General features: G+C 43.6%; 1 protein-coding gene across 2 annotated transcripts; it reads right to left on the minus strand.

The window, feature by feature from the left end:
* On the minus strand, positions 1-26,562 carry cops7b (COP9 signalosome subunit 7B). Of its 2 annotated transcripts, none has more exons than XM_033031337.1 (7): positions 26,355-26,562; positions 14,881-15,059; positions 11,841-11,916; positions 10,976-11,064; positions 7,531-7,733; positions 6,876-6,981; positions 1-381 (listed from the first exon to the last, which is right to left on the minus strand). In XM_033031337.1, exons 2-7 carry the CDS (start codon positions 15,040-15,042, stop codon positions 223-225), a joined length of 795 nt encoding a protein of 264 aa, XP_032887228.1. In that variant the 5' UTR covers positions 15,043-15,059; positions 26,355-26,562; the 3' UTR covers positions 1-222. The 2 variants fall into 2 exon arrangements, with proteins under 2 accessions (XP_032887228.1, XP_032887229.1); XM_033031338.1 differs by lacking the exon at positions 26,355-26,562 and adding an exon at positions 17,345-17,823.

A 26,562-nucleotide genomic window follows, 5' to 3' on the forward strand; every position in this document is an offset into this window, starting at 1 on the left:
TCAGTTTACAACTGGTCCCATTTAATAAGAAAGGCTGATTCGGTCATCATCTGAGATTCCTACCAAAAAAAGAACCACAGATTACAAAACGATTTCAAATGCACAGTAAAAGTTTCTTAAATCTCTTTCAAGTGTTATTCATGAGAAGCATTGCACTGTTCATTATATTTAATTTCTTCTCAGTTTTCTTCAAAGCACAGGATAATCCAGGCAATTAATGTTCTAATGACGACTGGATGATAAACTCTTGGCTTTTGACAATTTCTTTGTAGATGAACGTTGTTCAATGAGCTGTGGAGCATCACGATCCATTGGGTGCTGGTCAGGTTCTTGTGCCGAGGTAGAAGCCGTTGCCTTCAAGGTCTTCTTTATATTGGCCACCTTTAAAATAAGAATCACAATTTTTAAAATTATGTTATTCCAATAGACAATGGAACAGGGAAGCATTAAAGCCATTTTAGATTTAGGTCCTGAATAATTGTCCTATCAATATCAATATCAGTTTTATTCGTCACTTGCACATAAAGTGCAAGTGAAATGAATTTGCCAGCAGCGGTACAATGAAAAAACACACAAAAACACAATTTAAAATTTAACACAAGCATCCACCACAGCATTCATCACTGTGGTGGAAGGCACAAAATTTGGCCAGTCCTCCTCCATTTCCCCCCGTGGTCCGGACCTCAACCCTCCGCAGCCGCCGCTTGCGGGCGTCCAGAAGTTCAGACAAGGTAAAGTCCAGTTAAAGTCCAGGTAAGTCCTGAATCGGTGCTTCCCCACCGGAGACCGCGGCTTCAGGTTGGTGTAGGCCACTGGTCAAAAAATTTAAGTTCCCGCCGTGCTGCAGCCAGAATCACCGCAGAGCCAACGGACAGAGCTCCTCTCCAGGGGTCCCCGACGAGGGACCCCGCTCCTGATGGTAAGTCCCCGCCTCTCCCGCGGTAGCGCGGGCTGGCGGTCGGAGCTTCTTCTCTTCCCGGGTCCCCAACGAGGGATCCCAGGCTGCGGACGCAGCGCCAGCTGAGGTTCCGCAGACTGCGGCTTCAGGCTGCCGCGGGCCAGCGAAGGGAGTGCTCCCCTCCGGCGAGGGCTCGCCCGCTCCGCGACGAGAGTCCACGATGCGCCCGCCGCTGAAGCTCCGGGCAGGTCTCCGGGAAAGGCCGCACCGATCCTTGCTGTTAGGCCACGGGGGAGGTGACATGGAAAAAGTTGCCTCTCCGTGGAGGAGGCGACCAAAACGGTTTCCCCCTTACCCCCCCCCACACAAGACACACAGAGAGACACCAAAAAAACACATTAGGTCACACTAAAAAAAGAAAAAAAAGTTGAAAATTCTAACACGCTGCTGACAGGGCTGCCGGCTTGCAGCGCCCCCCCCACCGCCCCCTCCTGGAATAATTCTAACCAATAACCTGCACCCTGAAAGACAAAAGTATATTTGTATCATTAAATTTATGTCATAGTCATACAGCATAGAAACAGGCCCTTCGGTCCAACTTGCCCACGCCGACCAACATACCCCATCTACACTAGTCCCTGTTTTTGCCCCATATCCCTCCAAACCTATCCTTATCCATGTATGTCTAAATGTTTTTTAAATGTTGTTATTGTTATCAACTACCTCCTCCGGCAGCTTGTTCCATACACCCACAACATTTGTGTAAAAAAAGTCACCCCTCAGTTTCCCATTAAATATTTCCCCCCTCACCTTAAATCTATGTCCTCATGTTCTCGATTCCCCTACCCTGGGCAAAAGACTGTGCGCTTACCCAATCTATCCCTCTCCTGATTTTGTACACCTCTACAAGACCACTCCTCATCCTCCTGCGCTCCAAGGAATAAAGCCCTATTCTGCTCAACCTCTCCCTATAGCTTAGTCCCTCGAGTCCTGCAACATCCTGGTAAATATTCTCTGAACCCTTTCAAGCTTGACAACATCTTTCCTATAACATGGTCACCAAAACTGAAAGTAACACTCTAAACGTGGCTTCACAAACGTCTTGTATAACTGCAGCATGACCTCCCAACTTCTATACACAATACTCTGACTGATGAAGGCCAATGTGCCGAAGGCCTTATTGACCACCCTACCCACCCATGACGACACTTTCAATTAACTAGACCTGCATTCCTAGATCCCTCTGCTCCACAACACTCCCTAGACACCTTCCATGTGTCAGTCCTGCCCATGTTAGACTTCCCAAAATGGAACACCTCACATTTCTATTAAATTAATTATAGCATTGTGGAGAGGTCGGTGCTACGGCCGATGATGGTGCATTCAGTGGTCAATGAGCGTGGGGGGGGGGGAAAGACAACGATGACCCGGCGTGGGGGGACCTCCGTGAAGAACAATGGAGGACCTGGCGTGGGGGAACCGCGTGAGGGACGGTGGGAGAACAAAACGGGACCCCTGTGTGGGGGAGCGGGGGGCACTCTAGTTTTAGAATCCTCTGCCTAGGGGATAAGCCCGCGTTTGTTTGTTTGTTCGTTCCGGTTAAGGCGCTGTGCACACGACAGCCAGCGTTGTTTGTCTTTTTCGTTTTTTTTCACTTTTCACTTTTAATTTAATTTTAATTTCAAGTTTTCGTACCTTGTTGTGTGTTATGACTGTAGGCAGACCAATTTCCCTCGGGAATGAATAAAGTTCTATCGTAGCGTATTAACCATTCCTCAGCCCACCTGCCCAACCAATCAAGATCCTGCTGTAATCTTTGACAACCATCTTCACTATCTACAACACCAACCACTTTAGTGTCATCTGCAAACTTGCTAATAATGCCATGTACGTTCTCATCCAAATCATTGATATGGATGACAAACAGCAATGAGTCCAGCACTGAATCCAGGGGCACACTACTAGTCACAGGCCTCCAGTCCAAAAAACACTCATCATCACCCTCTGATTCCTTCCATGAAGCCAATTTTCTATCCATTCAGCTCACCCTCCTTGGACCCCACATGATCTAACCTTACAGAGCAGCCTACCATGCGTTACTTTCTCGAATACCTTACTGAAATTCATATATACATCTACAGCTCTGCCCTCATTAACCTCATTGCTCACATCTTCAAAAAACTCAATCAGGTTCACGAGACAAGGTATCCCACATACAAAACCAAGATGACTATCCCTAATCAGCCCTTTTCCATCTAAAAGCACGGAAAGCATGCATCTTTGTACTCGTCCCATCTTTCAGTTACGGCACTGTTCTTGGCCCAGCAACCTCTACCTTTTATGTTAAAAAAATATTAATATGATGCCAATGAAGTCTAAATTCTACAAGTCAAAACATTAAATCTGTTTCTCTAGCCACAGATACGGTCTGACTTGCTGAGAGTTTTACTGTTTTTTCCACAGATTTCCAGCAGTTATTTGATTTTAGTGAAAAATAGACAATCTTATTCTTTCTTACTGAAATCTTTATTCAAAAAGTCTCCTTATCAAATCACTTAAATCAGATAAAAAACATTTAAAATGTTATTGAAAATAATATCAAAATTTAATTGTTTTTTTAAAGAGACAAGATCTAGAGAAAAAACAAGCTTTTCAATTGCAAAGCTGATACAGGAGTTAGCAGACAAATTACGAGGGACAGTTCTCTTGCGAGCAGGAAAAATATCACTGGGTAAGGTTCAGGTTGACCCAGCAGTCAAACAAAACTTTAAAAAACTGGCAGCAAAGTGTCAGATGTAATCGATGAACTGTTTTATTTATCCAGCGCAGAATTCTTTTCTCTTTTCTCTGAGGGGTGGCCTCTGAAGCTGAGGGGTGTCCTGATAATGATTACCAAAGTCCTTATGAAAAGACTTATGAAAGGTCTTATGGACTTGATGGAGTATTTTCAGAGTCCAGAAGTACATGGTTTAAATGCAATTTATAAATCAAATAAAAAAACAGGGAAAACTAATTGGCTGAACTTGCCACCACCAAGGAGCAGTTAAGGAAACTAATGTTTAATATTTGATAGTTTCCTGTACTCGCACAGAATTAAAAAATGTTTTTGCTGTCAATTTTCACCCGGCTCTCAGCTTCACAAGGTCCAAGACCGCAAGAAATTGCAGCGAATTGTGGACACAGCCCAGACCATCACACTAACCAACCTCCCTTCTATCGACTCCATTTATACCCCCCACTGCCAAGGCAAGGCCAGCAGCATAATCAGGGATGAGTTGCACTCTGGCCACTCAGTCCTCTCCCCTCCCCCATAAGGCAAAAGGTATAGAAGTGTGAAAATACACACCTCCAGATTCACAGACAGTTTCTTCCCAGCTGTTATCAGACAACTGAATTATTCTACCACAACCAGAGAACAGTGCTGAACTACTATCTGCCTCTTTGGTGACCCTCGGACTACCATTGATCAGGCCTTGCTGGCTTTACCTTGCACTAATTGTTATTCCCTTATCATATATATATATATATATATATATATATATATATAAAACTGTAAATGACTCGATTGGGATCACGTATTGTATTTCTGCTGACTGGATAGGATGCAACAAAAGCTTTTCACTGTATCTCAGTACAGGTGACAATAATAAACTAAACTAATCTTAAATTCATCCCTTTCCTTTCTGGATCTTTGTCACCATCTCAGGGAATAGACTAGAATTGACAAACATCCTTTACAACTCTACTGACTCCCACATTTATAGAACAGTACAACACAAGAACAGGCTCTTTGGCCCACAATGTCTGTGCCAAATATGATGCTCTTATTTGCTTGCACATAATCCATGTTCCTTTGTTCCCTGCATATCCATATGCCTACACAAAAATCATCTCACTGAACTACGTCCTCTTTCCATTCTTCCAATGTCTGCCATGTTTGCTCCAACAAGATTTTCCTTGCAGATATCTCTGATAAGTCTTCCTTCTTCCTGAACTGTCTTCTCCCCTCTATCATGAAATCCATAGCAAAACAAATAAAATAGCAGCTTTATATTTAAGTGAATTATTGGTCAAGACTTCCACCTATTGCTTCCTTTAATGAAACCTAATGAAAACTTATTCTTATACATGTTAAATTTTTCAAAATGTTGTGGTTTGGTGTAGACGAGTTAGAAATTATTTCCACCCAAACTGATGTCTGAGAAAGAAGTTGGTTGCAGAGTTTACTGATTACAAATCAACTAAAGATAGACACAAAAAGCTGCAGTAACTCAGCGGGACAGGTAGCATCTCTGGAGAGAAGGAATGGGTGACGTTTTGGGTCGAGACCCTTCAAATCAACTCACTGGCAACCTGTAAATTCAACCACCAAGACGAGTAGTGCACTTCCCATTCTGAAGGCAAGTTCAATTGTATCCATTAGTTCAGGATATATTTGCTTAATTTCTCCCAGTAGTTGCTTGCATTCCACTTAAATAGAATGAATTTATTGACAAAGAAAATGAGAGCAAAGTTTAAAAGATTAACTAAAATAAAACCCTTCTTCAGACTGATGTGAGGGTGGGGGGGGGGGGGGGGGGGGGGGTCGGGAAGAGGAAAGGAAGAGGTGGAGCCAGTGGGCTGAGGAAGAGCTGAGAAGGGGAGGAGAAAGTAGGGACTACCTGCAATTAGAGAAGTCAATGTTCATACCGCTGGGGTGCAAACTGCTCAAGCGAAATATGAGGTGCTGCTCCTCCAATTTACGGTGGTCCTCACTCTGGCCATGGAGGAGGCCCAGGACAGAAAGGTCGGATTCGGAATGGGAGGGGGAGTTGAAGTGCTGAGCCACCGGGAGATCAGGTTGGTTATTGCGAACCGAGCGGAGGTGTTCGGTGAAGCGATCGCCAAGCCTACGCTTGGTCTCACCGATGTAGAGCAGCTGACATCTAGAGCAGCGGATGTAATAGATGAGGTTGGAGGAGGTGCAGGTGAACCTCTGCTGCACCTGGAAAGACCGCTTGGGACCTTGAATGGAGTCAAGGGGGGAGGTAAAGCGACAAGTGTGGCATTTCTTGCGGTTGCAAGGGAAAGTGCCCGGAGAGGGGGTGGTTCGGGAGGGAAGGGACGAATTGACCAGGGCGTTTCGGAGGGAGCGGTCTCTGCGGAAAGCAGACAGGGGAGGAGGTGGGAAGATGTGGCAAGTGGTGGGATCACGTTGGAGGTTGCAAAAATGTCGGAGGATTATTTGTTATATGTGACGGCTGGTAGGGTGGAAGGTGAGGACAAGGGGGACTCGGCCCTTGTTGCGAGTGGGGGGGATGGGGAGTGGGGGAGATGGGGAGTGAGAGTAGAGTTACGGGGTATAAAAGAGACCCTGGTGAGAGCCTCGTCTATAGTAGAAGAGGGGAACCCCCGTTCCCTGAAGAATGAGGACATCTCCCATGCCCTGGTGTGGAACACGTCATCCTGGGTGCAGATGCGGCATAGACGGAGGAATTGGGAGTAGGGGATGGAGTCCTTACAGGAAGCAGGGTGGGAAGAAGTGTAGTCCAGATACTGTTGTGATGCTGTTAATGGTCTTGCCATCAATCATATACATTCCCCTTACACTCACACTCAACCTTCCAAAATGCAACACCTTACACTTCCCTTAATTAAACTAATTGCCCATTTCTTTGCTGATTTCTGCAATATGTATCCCACTGTATACTTTGACAACCTTCCTTACAATCCTTGCAATGTTGTTGGCACTTGCAACTTTACTAACTAACCCATCTACATTTACATCCAAGTTATTTATATACATCACAAACAAGAGGCCCCAGCACAGATCCCTGTGGAACTCCTTCAATCGCAGACCTCTAGACAGAATAACACCCTTCCACCACAGTTGTATTTTCTTGTTTAGGTGCTCATCACATTAGAATAAACTGCACAGATCTGTGGACATGGGATTAATGCACTGTGGAGTCTTGTCTTAATAATTTTCAAAACTCACCTCGGTTTCTACTTGCTGCTGAGTTTTAGAGTGGCCCTCTTTGTACTGATTTACACGGAGAACTTGCTGTTCAATCCCCAGTAGAACTGCCTGACAACAATCACACCTGTAAAGAATTAGATAAACATTTGGCAATGTGATCTTTGTCACACAGCCATCAGGCATAATCTTTTCACAACAAAAATGACTAAGATAACCACACAAATTTCAAAACAATTATGTTAAGATGGAGAATTGAATGTAATTCCAGTACCACAACTTGCAATTAAAACAGCATCACAACAGGAATTTGTACAAGTAACATTATACAAATATATATTCAGTAAACTGACAATATTATGAAAGGTAATTATATGCGAGTTTGTTGTTAAGGGCTAATAGCTTGTAATATATTCATGTATTTATTCAAGTAATTTGATTTTCGGGAAGGAAAATGAAAACTGCAGACCTGGACCAAGGACACACTATCTTGTTCAGAACCATAATATTACATGGATCAAGCTTCATGCATTCATCTTTATAATCGGCAGGCATGGGAAAAAGTATGTTTCATTAAGGCACTGATATATCCCAAGAACTTTTTTCCAATCGTTCCATAGCATTTTCTTATGATATAGAAGTTACAAAACATTATTAATTTTTCAAAAACACTTGCCATTCCTGGAGAGTTTTAACAATGTTGCTGATGTCTTGCTTTTGGAGATCTCTGCCGATGCAAAAGTCAACCTCAAGCAGCTGATTTCGCTGATCGAGTTTGCATTGAATTATATCAGTATAAATTGCTTCAATGATTAAATCCTCCAATTCTCTGAGGTTTTTTAAATCAAGGTCTTTTAGAAGCATGGAATATGGAATGCACTGCAAAGTTTTAAAGTAACTGTTAGCAATTTCATGGCAATGTTTTTCTATATACAGTTATCCCATGGAATGGACAACAATATTTTTCAACAAAACCCTAAATACAATAAATGCCGAGGATATTTTTTCTTTTGACCCAGCATACTCTTGCCCAGGTGAATCGAGGACCAGAGGACACAGGTTTAAGGTGAAGGGGAAAAGATTTAATAGGAATCTGATGGGTAACTTTTTCACACAAATGGTGGTGGATGTATGGAACAAGCTGCCACAGGAGATAGTTGAGGCAGGGACTATCCCAACATTTAAGAAGCAGTTAGACAGGTATATGGATAGGACAGGTTTGGAGGTATATGGATAAATGCTGGTAGGTGGGACGAGTGTAGCTGGGACTTGTTGGCCCTTGTGGGCAAGTTGAGCTGAAGGGCCTGTTTCCACACGGTATCACTCTATGACATTTCCAAATCATCTTCTCAAAACTGTAATCTGGAAACAATACCTGGCAAATATTAATAGGACAACATCTCATTGTAGATAATAAGTTCATGAACTGCACACAGTATCATTGTCAGGTGAGAAGTTCCATTGAATAAGGCAGTCAAACTGGTGGAGAAAATTCTAATCATTTGTTGAAAAGAGAACACTCATTTACTCAAACTGTTTATTTAACTAACAAAGCATCTTTTGAATCAGTTATACGTTTTTTTTAGATTGCACATCTTAACAAGTGACATTGCTACATTATTAGTAAAATGGACTAAAACAGCAAGATTCTAATGAGAAATTCAGAATTGTTGGAAGAAAAATGAGCTGCTGCCTAAAAATTGACCTTATTTTCATTCAAACAAAATAATTCAATTTCATATGCTTAGCTGTTTCATAATACACCTGTTGTGAGATTATAGGTAGACAAAAATGCTGGAGAAACTCAGCGGGTGAGGCAGCATTATCACTTGTTTGATTCCTAGTATAAGACAGGTCTTGAGGGCCTGTAATTCCTCCTGTTTAGAAGGATGAAAGATGATGTAATTAAACTATTACCATGTTGTTTACCATGATTAGAGTGTCTGAAACAAGAACAAGTTGTCTTAAGATAAGGAATTAGATGTTGAGAAGCCATTTCTTCAGAAGGAAGTTTGTAAATGCAAAAATGTCCTTACCCTACTGAATGTGCATGCTCATCTTTTGAAAATATTCAAGACACATCATTTTTTGTTTGGTTACTATGGGAATCAAGAGAAATAAGGTTCAGGATGGGGAAAGCTATGTCCTCTAGTCTTTGTTCTGTTTCTGAAGTTCAACCATAACCTCCTAGAATGGATGAACAGGCTTGACTGGCTGCGAGGCCTATTCCAGCTCTTGTTGCATATATAAAATAACCTCATATAAATAACCTCAAATATTACTTGGTACTGAATGGAAATTTCTCAAACCCTTTAGCAGTTGTAATAAAAAGGAACTGCAGATGCTGGTTTCCACCAAAGATAGACGTAAAGTGCCAGAGTAACTCAGAGGGTCAGGTAGCATCTCTGGAAAAAATGGATAGGTGACGTTTCGGTTCAGGGCTCTTTTTCAGACTGATTGTATGTAAGGAGAGTGGGGAGAAAAAAAACAGGAAGAGAGAAAATTAAACGTAGGACAAATCTACCTTTAGCATTAGTGCTGTGGTTATACATGCAAGGATGTCACAAATTTTCTATATCCAAAATAAAGTTTTTAAAGAGGTTGTTAGTTCTAGGGAAACACAAAGCAATTTCAACACGTAGCTTCAGTGCCCAGTATTACTTGGTCAACATATGTCAGATGATAACTTCTCAGCAAAAGTACATTGGATTCCTTCCCAAAGTGTCAAGGCCTCAACTTCAGAAAAGTAATCATGCAATAATTGTACACTTTTCCCATTAAAGGTCCCATTAATTGATAGTAGAAACTGCTCTGATTTGTCATCCCATTACCATTATGAATTGGGTTTAAATCAGCCAATCCAATTTCATACACTATCTAAAAAGACAGGATTTAAGCAAGACTTTAATTCTCGTCAGTTTGAAAAGACATTTACAACTCTAGAAGGGAGTTTGACTGCTTGTACGCCGTCATCGCTAGAATCTCAGAAATATTGTATTGTATTCCTTTATTGTCATTCAGACTTTTCAGTCTGCACAAAATTTCGTGCCTTGCAATCATAACATAGAATGATGGTAAGTAAGTCCCGTGGCTGAATCCGAGCTCCGCGAACGGGCCGTTTCAAACTCCGCGGCCCGGAGCGGACGAAGCTACCACCCTCCAGTCCAGCGGACGAAGCTGTCATTGCGGGAGATCCAGAAAACAGGTCACCAAACTGGGACCTGCGAGCTCCCGACGTTGTCGTTCACTGGGCCCGCGGCCGAGCCTCCGAAGTCAGGTCGCCGCCGCCGCAACGCCACCACAGCCCCGATGTCGGCCAGCCTCGCGTTGGTAAGTCCTGGTTGGCTCTGCCTCCGGAGCCTCGAGGCCGGTCCCAGTTGGAGGCTGCCAGCTCCGCCATTAGGCCTCAGCGCAGACGGAGACGGGGGATATGACAAGAAAAGGTCGCATCCCCCCCGAAGGAAGAGACTAAAACATGTTTCTCCCACCCCCCCACACATACACAACTAAAACAAACTGAAATAAACTGTAACAACGGGACAAAAGAAAACAAAAAAAGAAAAGACAAACGGACTGCAGGCGAGCCGCAGCTGCAGGGCAGCGCCGCCAATATTCACTATTTTGATCAACTGAACGACAATTAGACAGAAATAACAGTTCAAACAATTCAATGTGCTAATGCAAGATATCTCAAAAAGGAATAACAAAATAACTTCAAAGATAGTCACACTTCTTATTTACCAGTTGACCAGCAGCTAGTGAATGACTGGCAGTAGAGAGGGGATAAGCAGATCAATAATTAAACCTCTAAAGCACAAAAGCATACCTGCTCTATGTTAAGTCCAACAGGGAGCAGGTAAAATATAATTTGATAATAAAGATCTATTAAACAGCAGCAAACGATGGGATCATTTCAAATTTTACCACACAAGATCAAAACTAGAGCATAATTGCTGGATAAGTTAAATATAAAAGAGAGGATATATTCACAAATACAATTGGAATCTTTACAAAATAATGTTGGCTATGAAACTGAACCAGGTCAGAACATTTAAAATAAAATCACTACATGATAATGCATCCTGGACCTAGCAAGTACGTGCAAATAAAATCTTAAGTACCTTCATTCTTGCAGCCAAGCTTACTATGGTGAGATGTTTCAGCTTATTCTTCTGAGCTAATGTTAATTCAGGCAGACTTCCTTTATTTTCTAAACAACAGAAAATATGTAATTCTAGAAAGAACTTTCAGAATTAAAGCAAGAATCATAAAAAGCTCAAATCTGAGTTAACACACAACCATTTTGCCAAAGAGGCTTTGCGTTGATCAGGATTTTTTTTAAATTTTCCAGTCCACTTAATTATTCAAATCAACGTAAATAAAGATGTTTATTTTATGTGAAAATTGAAAAAACCCTATTAAATTAGTTCTATTAAGTTGACTTTCAACAGTGAACTAATTACATTTATCATAATAACTAATGTAAAATGAGAACGGGAAATATATCAGACGAGTATAAATGCTTAAAGCTACAACTTGTAAACAGAATCACCATGATGGAAATATCATATCTGGGTTAATTAGAGTTGTATCAGTTAGTCCACTAACTTCCACCTCCTGGCTCTCTTGAATTTCAGGCACGTTGCTGGTGTCTTTCACTGTGAAGACTGATGCAAGAAGGTTATGCAACTCCTCTGCCATTTCTTTATTCCCCATTATCACTTCCCCTGCTTGTACGAGTTTTCCCAGCTCCATGACTAGATTATAAGAATGAAAAATTAGAACATGCTTGCCTGCAAGTTGTTATTTAAAGTGAAATTATGACACCTTGAAGTAGAAATCTATTTCATAAATGTAGCAAAAATAGGATCAAAGTACGAGAATAAAACATTTTATTGTTATAAATTGTCTATCTGTGCTGCAACTTCAACAACACTAGTATTTTGGAGAAATAAATCGTGAAGCAAATGAATACTAGTTCCTTACCTAAATTGTCAGGATATGTTCCATATGCAAACAGGTTTAACAATTCAAAATAGGCAGCATTTGATCCATTAGCTAACTGGAAAGGAACAAAGATCAAGGTTATAAACATTGGTACATTTAAAATAATTGATTTACAATTAAAAGTATGCTTAAAATTAACATGCTTTCTAGTTTTTATTATTTTTTAGTATTATTTTACAGATTCATTTGATCTACGAAGTTAAAAATGTCAAATTAATAACTGAACTCCTCAGCAATATTCGCTTATCCTTATTCCCTTATCCCTTATACACTGTAAATGGCTTGATTGTAATCATGTATTGTCTTTCTGCTGGTTAGTGCGCAACAAAAGCTTTTCACTGTAACTCGGTACATGTAACAATTAACTAAACTAAACTGAACCTATTCTGAAATTTCAATACAGTACTGTTAAAAAAACTAGACACTCAAATCTTCGAACTTCTTACTCCAACCCAATATTTTACAAACAATAATTGCAAAATGACCGTGCCCAGAAAATACTTGAAATTACAGTGATGAAAATTGTAATAGTCTCGCATTTAAAATACTGCTCAGAACACAATGAAAAGGCCATTTTTATTGTGGTGCTGCCGTATTGGGGACACATTTTGTCATGTTGACTAGATGATAAATGTCCAGCTTCCCATTATAGAACAGCACTAAAGTGGGAATTCATACATATCTCAGTATTGTTGAACGGATGATCGATGTTCGGCATGAACTCAGTGAGCTGAAGGGCCTGCTTCCCTGTTACATTTCTAAACTAAATTAAATTTTGTCATTTCTCACATTGTACCAATGACTCAGGAGATTACCATGATTGCATTAGTTGCCTTGCTCATTCATTTTGACGCATCATCACTGATCACATACTTGGTGAACGAGTACTTTTAGGACCCATAGATCCCATGACAATTCACAATTAGTAACAAAACGAAAAAATAAAATGTAATTTTTTAAATGCTATTGATTACAAGCACAATGTTTAAAATAATGCAACATTTGTATCTCTCATAAGTTCACGTGATAGTAGAAGAATTAGGCCATTCGGCCCTTCAAGTCTACGCCGCCATTCAATCATGGCTGCTCTATCTTTCCCTCTTAATCCATTCTCCTGCCGTCTCCCTATAACCCTGACGCCTATATTAATCAAGAATCTATCTATCGCTGCCTTAAAAAATATCCATTGATGGCCTCCACAGCCTTCTGTGGCAATTAATTCCACAGATTCACCACCCTCTGAGTAAAGAAATTCCTCCAAAAACTCCTTCCTAAAGGAATGTCCTTTAATTCTGAGGCTTTGGCCTCTGGTCCTAGACTCTCCCACTAGTGGAAACATCCTCTACACATCCACTCTATCCAGACCTTTCACTTACTTACTGGGGTGGGAGATTGCAACCTTCACGTGGTCCACCCTGCTTCGACTAATGCAATCAACCTGACATGCACAAACAAAAGATCAAATAGAACAAGTTGACCAACTTTAGGCTGTGTATGCCATATGCAAGAAGAAGACCTACTTACTTAGTTGACATTGAGATACACCCTTCTGCCCACCGAGTCCACTCCGACCAGCGATCCACAGGAACAGATCCTGGGTCTATAGAACTTTGGAAAATTATCACCAATGCATCCACGATTTCTAGAGCCACCTCCTTAAGTACCCTGGGATGCAGACCATCAGGCCCTGGGGATTTATCAGCCTTCAGTCCCATCAGTCTATCCAACACCATTTCCTGCCTAATGTGGATTTCCTTCAGTTTCTCTGTCACCCCAGATCCTCTGGCCACTACTATGTCAGGAAGATTGTTTATGTCCTCCTTAGTGAACACAGATCCAAAGTACCTATTCAACTCATCTGCCATTTCCTTGTTCCCCATAATACATTCCTAGTCTTTTACATTACAAAAACACAATTTACACAAACATCCATCACTCCAACACCTCCTCATTGTGATGGAAGGCAAAAGTCTTATTTCTTCCCTTTGTTCTTCTCCCGCGTTCCAGCAGTCCAACTACAGCGTCGAGGCGAATGGGGCTCACGATGTTATAGCCCCCGGAGGGAGATGGTAAGTCCCGCGGCCATTTAAGTCGTGCCGGGCTATGTCAGGCCCCGCTCCGAGTCCTTTAAACCCCACGATTCCAGCGAGAGAAGTTGCCGTTGCGGGAGCTCCGAAAAGCGGTCTCCCACCAGAGATCTGCGAGCTCCCGATGTTCCTGTCCACCGGGCCTGCGGCCGGAGCCTCCGAAGCACCGAAGTCGGGTCGAAGCCGCGAGTCACCACAGCTCTCCCTGTTCCGAAGTCAGCCAGCAAAGATGAATGGCAAGTCCGCAGGCTCCGCGACTGGAGCCCTCAGGTTGGTTCCGGTTGAAGGCCGCCGACGATGTTAAGCCCAACAACACCGGTGACCCAACAGGGAAAAGTCGGGTCCCCGTACAGGGAAGAGATTAAACAGTTTCCCCCACCCCCCTCCCCTCCTATATACACTACTAAAAAATAATAAAAACTAGAATCAAAAACATACATTTAACGAGACAAAATAAAAAAAAGACAGACGGACTGCAGTCGAGCCGCTGCCATTAGGCCATGCCACACTCCAGCCCAGACAGTGGAGGTTGGAAGAATAGGGGCAATTTTATTGAAACATACACAAGATTCTTTGGGACCATACAGGGTAAATGCTGAGAGGGTAACTCTGAAGAGAACAATAACATCATTTTAGCCTGAGGTGACCAAAATAATTGTCAATGATACAGTAATGATACGGCACAATTGAGCTTGAGTCGAACTTGAGCTCCCCAAGTTGTGAAGGAAGCACAAATATTCTTACAGAAAAAAACACAAATTCAAGCTCGTAGATTTTTGGTCATTTTACATTGTAAAAGGTTAAAATGGTCATCAAAACGCCTCGGAGAGAAATTGCCCAGGTTCTCTACATTTTAAATTTAGTGATCACTCAAGGCAATTGAAAAGAATATTTTAAGATGACAATATTTACTATTCTACATTCCTTCTTACCTCCTGTATATCAGGTGTTTCTAGAAGTTCACCAAACACAAAAACTCCAGGAGCCTCCAAAACTTGATTAATAAGGCCAGTTAATGTTGAACCTTTGGCATTTCTCGACAACAAAATGAACTGTTCCAAAGGATTACTTGCACCTTTTGATTCACCTGCCATTGCACAACGGTGATTCACTGTAAAACAATGGAAAATGTTAACTATTTTAGATTTTAATGGTTTAAAATAGAGAATATTTGACCAAGTAAAATGATGGGGTCTGGGCTATAAATGGAGCTGTCGTCATCTCTATTAGTTTTGTTTTGCAATAATGAAAAGATTCAAACACCAATATAAATAATTTGTGGACTACACAAGTAATTATCTAGTATATACTGAATATAATCTTAGAATTAATTTTAATTAAGACCTTTTTTCTCTAATAAGTAATGCACAAAGAGAATTACTGGAAAACCAAAGGACATACAAAAGAAAGACAGCAGTCAGAACTTGTTGCGGAGGTGGTGCCAAGACTATTAATTTCTGGAATTTCTAATTTATTGTCCCGTCTATTAATTTTAGTTAAGAAATCCAACATAAACTGGTCACATTGGCAATGGTAAGTACACCGAAAATAGAAGGTGGTAAAATAATATAGCTGAGACATGAATACAATGGACGTTACATAAATAACTATGGAAGTGGAAAGAAAGTGCAAAACCTTGTCACAGAAGGCTGTGGAGGCCAAGTCAGTGGATATTTCTAAGGCAGAGAGAGATAGATTCTTGATCTGTACAGGTGTCAGAGGTTATAGGGAGAAGGCAGGAGAATGGGGTTAGGAGGGAGAGATAGATCAGACATGATTGAATGGTGGAGTACTCTTGATGAGCCGAATGGCCAAATTCTACAATTCTTTATGACCTGATGAATCACTCAGTGGGTTGTCACTTAAATAGAGGAGAATGAGATTTTTAATTATTTGGTTGGATCACTTGAGTCTGAAGTGGATGGCATGCTCCAGAACAGGACAGTGTCAGTCATATTCCACCAAATGTATTCAAAATTGGTTCCAGGACAAAAGGGAAACATACGAACAAATGAAGCACAGCATTCTGTTATAAAGATTCACCAAATGGTAGGTTGCCTATCACTGATCCTTTTCCGATTCTACTACGTGCCTACTTCCAACTTGACAATCAGCTTGCTTTCCTTCAAAATTCTCAGAATTTGGTTTTGAAAGCATTAAAGAATCCACAAGATTAATCTTTTGCTTGGAACCATGACACTTTTTAATTAATTTAATTTTAACTAATTTAATTTTCAAAATTGAACAAACACAGTTAATTTGGAACACTATTCCGACATCCAAGACTAGGAAGCACAAATTAAAATTGACCAAAGGGAAATTTAACATAGATGTCGGATGCTCATCTTTAGCCTGCAATGCTCTTTCTAATAGACATGGAGGGGAAATCCTTAAGTCAATCACAACATTGATGGTGGAAAGACCTGACGAGAGAAATGACCATTATTCAGCATTTATAAGAGTAGTCAAAGAATGTAGGTACATTAATTTATTGATACCAAATGGCAATGATATCAAATGAGGTGAAGACAGCAAGTAGAAACAAGGAACTGCAGATGCTGCTTTACGTCAAAAATAAGTACTGGAATAACTCAGCAGGTCAGGCTGCATTTCTAGAGGACATGGATAGGTGACGTTTCACAGAGTGCTGTAGTACTCAGTGGGTTAGGCAGCATCTCTGGAGAACATGGATAGGTGACGTTTCACAGAGTGCTGTAGTAACTCAGCGGGTTAGGCAGCATCTCTGGAGAACATGGATAGGTGACATTTCAGAGTGCTGGAGTGACTCAGCGGGTTAGGCATCATGTCTGGAGAACATGGATAGGTGACGTTTCACAGAGTGCTGTAGTAACTCAGCGGGTGAGGCAGCATCTCTGGAGAACATGAATAGGTGACGTTTCACAAAGTGCTGGAGTGACTCAGCGGGTCAGGCCAGGCTGTGGAGTCAATAACCAAAACGCCCTACTCCGACCCCGAGGTATAATAATTCTAAATCTGCTATGATGACATTACACAAGATGTCATTCTAATTATCACTGTATGTCATGTTGTCACTTGCAAGCGGAGCACCAAGGCAAATTCCTTCTATGTGAATACTTGGCCAATAAACTTATTCATACATTCATTCAAGATGGTATTTCATAAGAACTACATGAATCATCAGGCTACCTTGTAAACCCATGTTCTTAAACTTTTGAGTTTAATGGTTGTAGCTGTGCTATTGTGGCTTTTTTATTGTTTATTCTTGAGAAAAAAAAACATATTTCATTATGCTAAAATTAAAATATATACGACCATGACAAAATTAAAATTACATTGAATTAAATAAAATGTATTTGTGCAATAGAAATTAAAACTAAATGCAAAGGTAGTTAAGTTTGCTACAAAGGTACATACCTAAAATTTATTAATAACTTGTCCTTAGGAACTGAATTGCTTCTGCCAGGTCCTCATTCATTGAAGCCCTTAAATCTGATTTAATTATTTTCAGTGCGGTGGATCAGTAACTGGTCGCTCTCCTCCGCCAGGATCAAATTCTCCGCTTTCCGTTTGCCCGACATCTCCGGCTCGGTGCCGCTTCCGGTCTGTCCGACAATTGTATCCTCCGTTGGCTACAGCCCAGCGTCCCTCAGCTCCAGTAAAGATGCCGAGCAGCGCGCAGGAAGGGGCGTCGCCGTCGCCCTGACTGACAGGAGAGGAGGCCAATCAGTGCATACGCGTTTTAAAAAGATTTTTAAGCCTTCTTCGCCCCCCTTCGGTCATGGCTGACCATTGGTGTCTCCAAGGTTGGAGGAAGCCAGTGCGTGACTTTGTTTAACATGGGGAGACTGGTGCACAGACAGCCACCACACGGTCCTTGACAGATCTGGGTCAGGATCCAGTGACATGGAGTCCAAGACGACCGGAGACCCTTTTCTGCTGCAGCCTTCATCCGCCTTTCCAGCCGTTGTGATGCTTCACGAAGGTCAGCCATCATCCTCTGCCTGTTCCACCGTTGAGGTCTTAGATGGATTGCTCTTTGTCAGAGTCCTCCCCCCACGACCTTACTGCCATGGGTGGCCCTACCATGAGCATAGATCCAGACAGCATCGCTCTCAGGACCACACACGCTTCTCCACCACGACAAGGTGACAATCCACGGAGAAGTAAATTTATTTAAACTTTAATAACTTTTAAACTATATCATCGATCGGAACAAAACTTGTTGTACAGGAGAATGGTATCGTGACGAAAAATCGTAGCGCTATCGTGTACCGGTTTTTGCGCATATAGAAAAAACTACACAAACCGGAAGAGCACAAGATCAGAGTTTTAGTTATGTATAGATGAACCGCCCCTTAAGAGTTTTTCTAAGCTTTTTCTTTTCATTCTTGGCTTCTTGAAGTATAGGGTTTTTGATACTCTCCCTTAGCCATTTCTCCATTTAGGCCTAGAAAGGCTGGTTGTAAAAATAAAAGGCAACACCATTTCTTGCAACATGTTTGATAAGGTGTTTCTGAAACATTACCGTGGTCATTGTTACAGTTACTTTGTCTGTAGTAATGAACCTTGAGGGTGATGCTTGTCCGGGTTGTACCTCAGGAGATTTGTTTTTTTGGTGACTAATGTAGGTGTAAGATATTTATAGGTTCCTGTATCTTTCTCATCTATATATTACTAAAAGTCTGTTCTTGACCGGTTTTGGTCATCTGTGCTGCGATTTCCGAGAGAACGCCGCCACCTACGGCCGTCATTTTTGGCCACCTTGCTCAGAGCCCCCCTCCGCCGCATGTGTGCCGAGGATTTTTCCCGTCGATTAAAAATGACAGAGATATTAATGTTTTTACAAAATTCCCCATTCTCTCTGCTGGGGGGAGGGACTATAAAACCAGGAAGTGGTGTGCCTCAATCAGTGTCTGCAAGCTGGAGGAAGGCAGAGGGTCACGTTTCTCTGAGCTGTGAATAACACTGAACACATGTCTACTCAAATGTAAGTGCCCTTAGTGGTTCTAAAATGCTTCCAGAATGTGTCTATTGGTTCTAAAGCTTGCAAAAAAAGTCTATTGGTTCTAAAGCTTGCAAAAAAAGTCTATTGGTTCTAAAGCTTGCAAAAAATGTCTATTGATTCTAAAGCTTGCAAAAAATATCTATTGGTTCTAAAGCTTGCAAAAAAAGTGTCTATTGGTTCTAAAGCTTGCAAAAAAAGTGTCTATTGGTTCTAAAGTTTGCAAAAAAATGTCTATTGGTTCTAAACCTTACAAAAAAAGTCTATTGGTTCTAAAGCTTGCAAAAAAAATGTCCAGTGGTTCTAAAGCTTGCAAAAAAATGTCCAGTGGTTCTAAAGCTTGCAAAAAAATGCCCATTGGTTTTAAAGCTTGCAAAAAAATGCCCATTGGTTCTAAAGCTTGCAAAAAAATGCCCATTGGTTCTAAAGCTTGCAAAAAAATGTCAATTGGTTCTAAAGCTTTCAAAAAAATGTCTATTGGGTCTAAAGCATGCAAAAAAATGTCAATTGGTTCGAAAGCTTGCAAAAAATGTCCATCGGTTCGAAAGCTTGCAAAAAAATGTCCATTGGTCCGAAAGCTTGCAAAAAATGTCCATTGGTTCGAAAGCTTGCAAAAAAATGTCTATTGGTTCAAAAGCTTGCAAAAAGTGTCTCTATTGGTTGTAAAGCTTGCAAAAAATATGTCTATTGGTTCGAAAGCTTGCAAAAAAATGTCTCTATTGGTTCGAAAGCTTGCAAAAAAATATCCATTGGTTCTAAAGCTTGCAAAAAGTGTCTCTATTGGTTCTAAAGCTTGCAAAAAAATGTCTCTATTGGTTCTAAAGCTTGCAAAAAATGTCTATTGGTTCTAAAGCTGGCAAAAAGTGTCTATTGGTTCTAAAGCTTGCAAAAAAAAATTCTATTGGTTCTAAAATGGTTCATACTAGCGCTCCAGAAATGGTGGATTGGTTGCTTTGCCTTGAAGTTGAAAGCACTACTTACTGCAAATGATGGCTTGGGTGTGGCTTGAAGTTGAAAGGCACTACTTACTGCAAATGGGGGGCGTGGGTGCATTGGCTTGAAGTTGAAAGGCACTATTACTGCAAATGGTGGCTTGGTTGCTTTGGCTTGAAGTTGAAAGGCACTACTTACTGCACATGGTGGCTTGAAGTTGAAGACACCACTTACTGCAAATGGTGGCATGAAGTTGAAATGCACTTACTGCAAATGGTGGATTGGTTGCTTTGGCTTGAAGTTGAAAGGCACTACTTCCTGCAAATGGGGGCGTGGGTGTGGCTTGAAGTTGAAAGGCACTACTTACTGCAAATGGTGGCATGAAGTTGAAAGGCACTACTTACTGCAAATGGTGGCTTGGGAGCTTTGGTTTGAAGTTGAAAGGCACTATTACTGCAAATGGTGGCTTGGTTGCTTTGGCTTGAAGTTGAAAGGCACTATTACAGCAAATGGTGGCTTGGTTGCTTTGGCTTGAAGTTGAAAGGCACTACTTACTGCAAATGGTGGCTTGGGAGCTTTGACTTGAAGTTGAAAGGCACTACTTCCTGCAAATGGTGGCTTGGTTGCTTTGGCTTGAAGTTGAAAGGCACTACTTACTGCAAATGGTGGCTTGGTTGCTTTGGCTTGAAGTTGAAAGGCATCTCTTACTGCAAATGGGGGCTTGGGTGTGACTTGAAGTTGAAAGACACCACTTACTGCAAATGGTGGCATGAAGTTGAAAGGCACTACTTACTGCAAATGGTGGCTTGGGTGCTTTGGCATTAAGTTGAAAGGCACTGCAAATGGTGGCATGAAGTTGAAAGGCACTACTTACTGCAAATGGTGGCTTGGGAGCTTTGACTTGAAGTTGAAAGGCATCTCTTACTGCTAATGGTGACTTGGGTGTGGCTTGAAGTTGAAAGGCACTACTTACTGCAAGTGGTGGCTTGAGTGCTTTGGCTTGCAGTTGAAAGACACCACTTACTGCAAATGGTGGCATGAAGTTGAAAGGCACTACTTACTGCAAATGGTGGCTTGGGTGCTTTGGCATTAAGTTGAAAGGCACTGCAAATGGTGGCATGAAGTTGAAAGGCACTACTTACTGCAAATGGTGGCTTGGGAGCTTTGACTTGGAGTTGAAAGGCATCTCTTACTGCTAATGGTGACTTGGGTGTGGCTTGAAGTTGAAAGGCACTACTTACTGCAAGTGGTGGCTTGAGTGCTTTGGCTTGCAGTTGAAAGGCAGTACTTACTGCAAATGATGGCTTGGGTGCAATGGCCTGAAGTTGAAAGGCATTACTTACGGCAAATTGTGGCTTGGGTGTAGCTTGGGTGTGGCTTGAAGTTGAAAGACACAACTTACTGCAAATGATGGATTGGGTGTGGCTTGAAGTTGAAAGTCACAACTTACTGCAAATGGTGGCATGAAGTTGAAAGGCACTACTTACTGCAAATGGTGGCTTGGTTGCTTTGGCTTGAAGTTGAAAGGCACTACTTACTGCAAATGATGGCTTGGGTGTGGCTTGAAGTTGAAAGGCACTTACTGCAAATGGGGGGCGTGGGTGCATTGGCTTGAAGTTGAAAGACACAACTTACTGCAAATGGTGGCATGAAGTTGAAAGGCACTACTTACTGCAAATGGTGGCTTGGTTGCTTTGGCTTGAAGTTGAAAGGCACTACTTACTGCAAATGATGGCTTGGGTGTGGCTTGAAGTTGAAAGACACCACTTACTGCATATTGTGGCTTGGGTGTGGCTTGAAGTTGAAAGGCACTTCTTACTGCAGATGGTGGCTTGGGTGCAATGGCTTGAAGTTAAAATGCATTACTTACTGCAAATGGGGTGTGGGTGCATTGGCTTGAAGTTGAAAGGCACCACTTACTGCAAATGGTGGCTTGGGAGCTTTGACGTTGAAAGGCACTACTTACTGCAAATGGTGGCTTGGGTGCTTTGGCTTGAAGTTAAAAGGCACTACTGTAAATGCACTTACTTCCTGTTTGCACTGTATATTGATTTTAGATAAAACGCTACCACTTACGGCTGTGATTTTGGCCATCTTACTCAGTCCCCCTCCGCTGAGCAGATGCAGAGAATTCTTCCCATCAATGAAAAATAAAAGTGTTATTAGTTTTTTTTTAAATGTTGAGAATCTCTCTCCTGTCAATCACTCCATGAAAGCCACACCTTTTCCAGTGGGGGGAGGGGGGAGGGGTTATAAAACCCGGAAATGTGGGTGTGGCTCAGTCTCTGCAAGATGGAAGAGGGAGAGGTCACGACTCGTTGTCTTTAGTGGCGGAGGATATATGGAATGAGCTGCCAGAGGAGGTAAATGAGGCAAGTACAGTAATAACATTTAAAATACAATTGGACAGGTACATGCACAGGAAAGGTTTAGTGAGATAGAGGCCAAATGCAGGCAAGTGTGACTAGTGTAGTTGGCGCATCTTGGTTGGCATGGGCACGCTGGGCCAAAGTGACCTGCTTCCTCATGCTATATGACTAACATTTTACTTTACCGTACCAATCGAGAACAACCTAAATTTTACTTCCACACCAAGCAAACGGCTTTCCACTGATGCAAGGCAAACAATACCATGCATGAGTCAGGGGAACCTTTAACTCACAACCAAGTGGTGACCCAACGGGCTGCGGCCTGGAAGGGGCAAGCCGATGAGCTGACCCTGCTTGTTCTCCAAAGACCAGAAGACCAGAGGATGGAACCATGACGATGACAGATGCGATGGGCAAGGATCAATGCTGGTATGAGAGGGAACCGGTGACTGGCCTACTGCAGGCTCAAGGTCTGCTGCGGGGGGCGTCCCCAGGGCACAAAGGTGGACGAGCGAGGAGAGTGACGTCGCTTCGCTGATCAATCCACGCATTGAAGGAAGGCAATGGCTGGAGGCCCGCAGCAGCTTGGGGCTTACCTGGATCGGGCACCGCTAACAACTAGAGCGCAGACTGCACTTTGAAAATGCACCTCCTGCATGCGGGATCAGTAGACTATTTCTGTACAATTTGCAAATCAGGCCATGTGCGTAGGTATGGCAATACTTTACTGAATTGGTTGTATGAAAATAATTTCACTGTTTTGTGACAATAAAAGCACAATTGAGGCACACCACCAGTAGAGTTTGAAGGGGGTCAGTTTCATTAATGCTTATCATTTGAGTATAGATGGACGTAAACAGGCAGCACTCCTTTGAGAGAAGTGCCCTGGACCAGCGTTACTTGTCCTCATTTGTTCCATCAAACTTTCCAGGTTGCCACATTATTAACGTCAAGGGGAGTTTTAAGCGCTTCACGTCCACCTTTGTGATGCATGAGAACAGACAATGTCCCTTGGCAGAAGAGACGAATGAGACATTTAACCCGCAAGCATGGAGAATCGAGTTGCGCCTACCTCACCTCAGGCCCGGCCTACATCTGCATGGCCGCCGACCCGCTGCTGGTGCGGAAAGCTGTGCACAAGGTGATGGCAACACTTGCCACGGTTGATACCTGGTCCTGGACAACTCCCCGACCCCCTTGCCTTTACACAACGTACCGTCGGCTCTGCCTTTACACAGGGCTGCCAACTCTCACGCTTTGAGCGTGAGGCTCACGCCCTCAAGCAAACTCTCACGCCCTCACGCTCATCAGAAATTTCTCACGCTCAGTGGTGAGAAATTTTGTGATCAACGAAAATGTAAAAACTCGGATAAACTGCATGGTCCGCGGGTGTTGGAGAAGCTGGGCTGCGGGAGGGATGGGAGCAGAACCAGCGGCCGGAACTGATGCGGGGAGCCAGGACGGACGAGTGTTTGCCGGGGCCGGCGTGTCGCTCGCTGCAGCCCTGGCCATGGAGCACTCCGGACAGTGCATGTCCCGGGCGTCGGAGGCGTTGCGCCGCTGCCGCTAGTCTCTGTGTCGAAGGGACAGACTCTCAAAGGGAGGTGTAGAGAGAGAGAGGGGAAGGAGACAGGGAGACAGTGGGGAGAGAGAGAGGGGGGTGAGAGGAGAGAGAGGGGAGAGACAGAGGGGGGCGTGAATGGAGAGAGAGAAGAGGGAGAGAGAGGTAGGGGAGAGAGAGGTGGGAGAGTGAGGTGGGAGAGGGGGGGAGTGAGAGAGGGGTTGAGAGGGAAGAGAGAGAGGGGGTGGAGAGGGTAGGAGAGAATGGGAGAGCGAAGGGAAGAGGGGTGGTAAAAGAGAGAGGGGGAAGAGGGGGAAAGAGAGGAACGTGGAAAAAAGAGAGATATGGGGGCAAAGAAAATGAGATAGAGACAGAGGAGAAATAAGGGGAGAGAGGGCAAGGGGAAGAGTGAGGTAGGAGGGAGAAATGTGGAAGAGAGGAGGAGAGAGGGGGAAGAGAGAGAGGTGAGAAGAGAGACAGAGAGGGGAACGAGAGAGGGGGAGAGTGGGTGGAGAGGGAGAGAGAGGGGGAGATAGAGAGGGAGGGAGAAAGAGGGTTGGGGGAAGCGAGGGGGAGAGAGAGAGAAGACCGAGGGGGAGAGAGAAGAAAGAGAGAGAAGAAAGAGAGGGAAAGAGAGAAGAAAGAGGGGGAGAGAGGGGGACAGAGAGTTAGGGGAAAGTGAGGTAGGGGAAAGAGAGAGAGAGGAGAGAGGGGACAAGAGAGAGGGGGAAAGAGAGGGGGGGAGAGAGAGAGGGGGAGAGAGAGAGAGGGGGAGAGAGAGAGGGGGAGAGAGAGAGAGGGGGGAGAGAGAAGAGAGGGAAGGGGAGAGAGAGAGGGGGAGACAGGGGAGAGAGAGGGGGTGAGAGGAGAGACAGGGGAGAGAGGAGAGAGAGAGAGAGAGGGGTAAGAGAGGGGGAGGGGAGAGATAGAGGGGGAGAGAGAGAAGTGGGGGGTTGAGAGGAGAGGAGAGCGGAAAGAGAGGGGGAAAAGAGTGTTGAGCGTCTCTGTGTCGAATTTGCCCAGGTGACCGGCATGGATCAGGCTGCGGCTCGGTGCATCCTGGAGGACAACCAGTGGCTGCTGGAAGTAAGTACCAAGCACTGGGTAGAAACGGTGGAAGGTAGTGGACTTCAAATGGGGGTGGTTGGAGAAAGCATCCTGCTTGCCTGCTAGATGTTCACTTACTGTAACTGCACGAAAATGTTCCCGATGTTGGGGGCGTTCAGAACCATGGGTCACAGTTTAAGAATAAGGGGGGGGGAGGGGGGGCAGTTAGGACTGAGATGAGGACAAACTTTCTTCACGTAGAGAGTTGTGAATCTGTGGAATTCTCTGCCACAGAAGGCAGTGCAGGCCAATTCACTGGATGTTTTCAAGAGAGTTACATTTAGTTCTTGGGGCTAACGACGTCAAAGGATATGGGGAAAAAAACAGGAAAGAGGTACTGATTTAGATGAATAGCCATGATCATATTGAATGGCAGTGCTGGCTCGAAGGGCCGAATGGCCTATTCCTGCACCTATTTCTATGTTTCTATGCTTGAGTATTTGGCAATAAAACTCGATCACTTGATTTTGAAGCATTGGTGGAGGTATAATGTAGTCATATAGAGTGATACAGTGTGAAAACAGGCCCTTCGGCACAACTTGCCCACACCCGCCAACATGTCCCAGCTACGCTACCTGCTTTTGGTCCATACCTCCAAACCTGTCCTATCCATGTCATCAGTCTAACTTTTTCTTAAATGTTGGGATGGTCCCTGCCTCAACTACCTCCTCTGGCAGCTTGTTCCATCATACACCCATCAACCCTTTGTGTGGATAAAGTTACCCCATAAAAATACTTCATACAAAAAACATTGAAATCATACTTCTACAGTTCACTAAAACATGATTTTAATACATAAAATTTCAAAAAGTTCCTACCCTTCTTCCACGCCCTCTCCCCACTCGATTGCGCCACTCCCTCACCTGGTACCCCGAAGGCCAGTGATCAATGATCGCACAGCCTCCCCCTTTTCAAAACGCCTCCAATCCAATTTAAAGCAAATATATTGCATTCAAGTGTAAGTTATAAGACTCGCTACAGTATGCACAATTGCACAATTTTCAAGCTGAAAAATGCAAAAGTGCGTACTAATGGGAGGGGGCGCCCTGCACCATATTGCACAATTTCAAGCTGAAAAATGCAAAGTTGCGTACTAATGGGAGGGGGCGCCTCCTCCCAACCCCCAACCCACCCCCCCCCCCCCCCCCGTCGCGATGCTCCCTCGAGCTTGGTCTCTCGCAAATTTCTCACTCCCAATTCTCACCCAATGTTGGCAGCCCTGCTTTACACCACGTATCTGCGACCCCCTGGTAGGTACCCACGGCGGCGGCGGGGGCTCTGTCTTTAAACAACATACCCGCGCTTCTGCCTTTACTCTGCGGGCCCTGTCCTTACGCAAGGTTCCAGAGGCGGCCCCTCTGCGGCCCTTAGACAACTTGACAGCGGCGCTCTGCCCTTACATCAAAGATTATAGAGCAGAGCTCCTCTAATATCTTTGCTTACACTACGTACCCGCGGCGGCCCGGCCTGTACACGAGGAGGCGGCGGACCGGCCTGTATACAAGGAGGCGGCGGCGGCCCGGCCTGTACACGAGGTTTCGGCGGCAGCCCGGCCTGTACACGAGGAGGAGGCGGCGGACCGGCCTGTGCACGAGGAGGCGGCGGCGCCCCGGCCTGTACACGAGGCGGCGCCTCTCCCTCAGTCAGGGCCAAAGATCCT

This window comes from Amblyraja radiata, chromosome 13 (assembly GCF_010909765.2).
Source record: "Amblyraja radiata isolate CabotCenter1 chromosome 13, sAmbRad1.1.pri, whole genome shotgun sequence".
NCBI lineage: Eukaryota > Metazoa > Chordata > Chondrichthyes > Rajiformes > Rajidae > Amblyraja > Amblyraja radiata.

Coding starts and splice junctions, on each gene's coding strand:
- cops7b (XM_033031337.1), bottom strand. CDS start 15,042: ATGGCAGGTGAATCAAAAGGTGCAAGTAATCCTTTGGAACAGTTCATT. Junction 11,917..14,880: donor AAACACCTGATATACAGGAG/GTAAGAAGGAAT, acceptor GTTCCTTTCCAG/TTAGCTAATGGATCAAATGC. Junction 11,065..11,840: donor AACATATCCTGACAATTTAG/GTAAGGAACTAG, acceptor TCTGTTGTTTAG/AAAATAAAGGAAGTCTGCCT.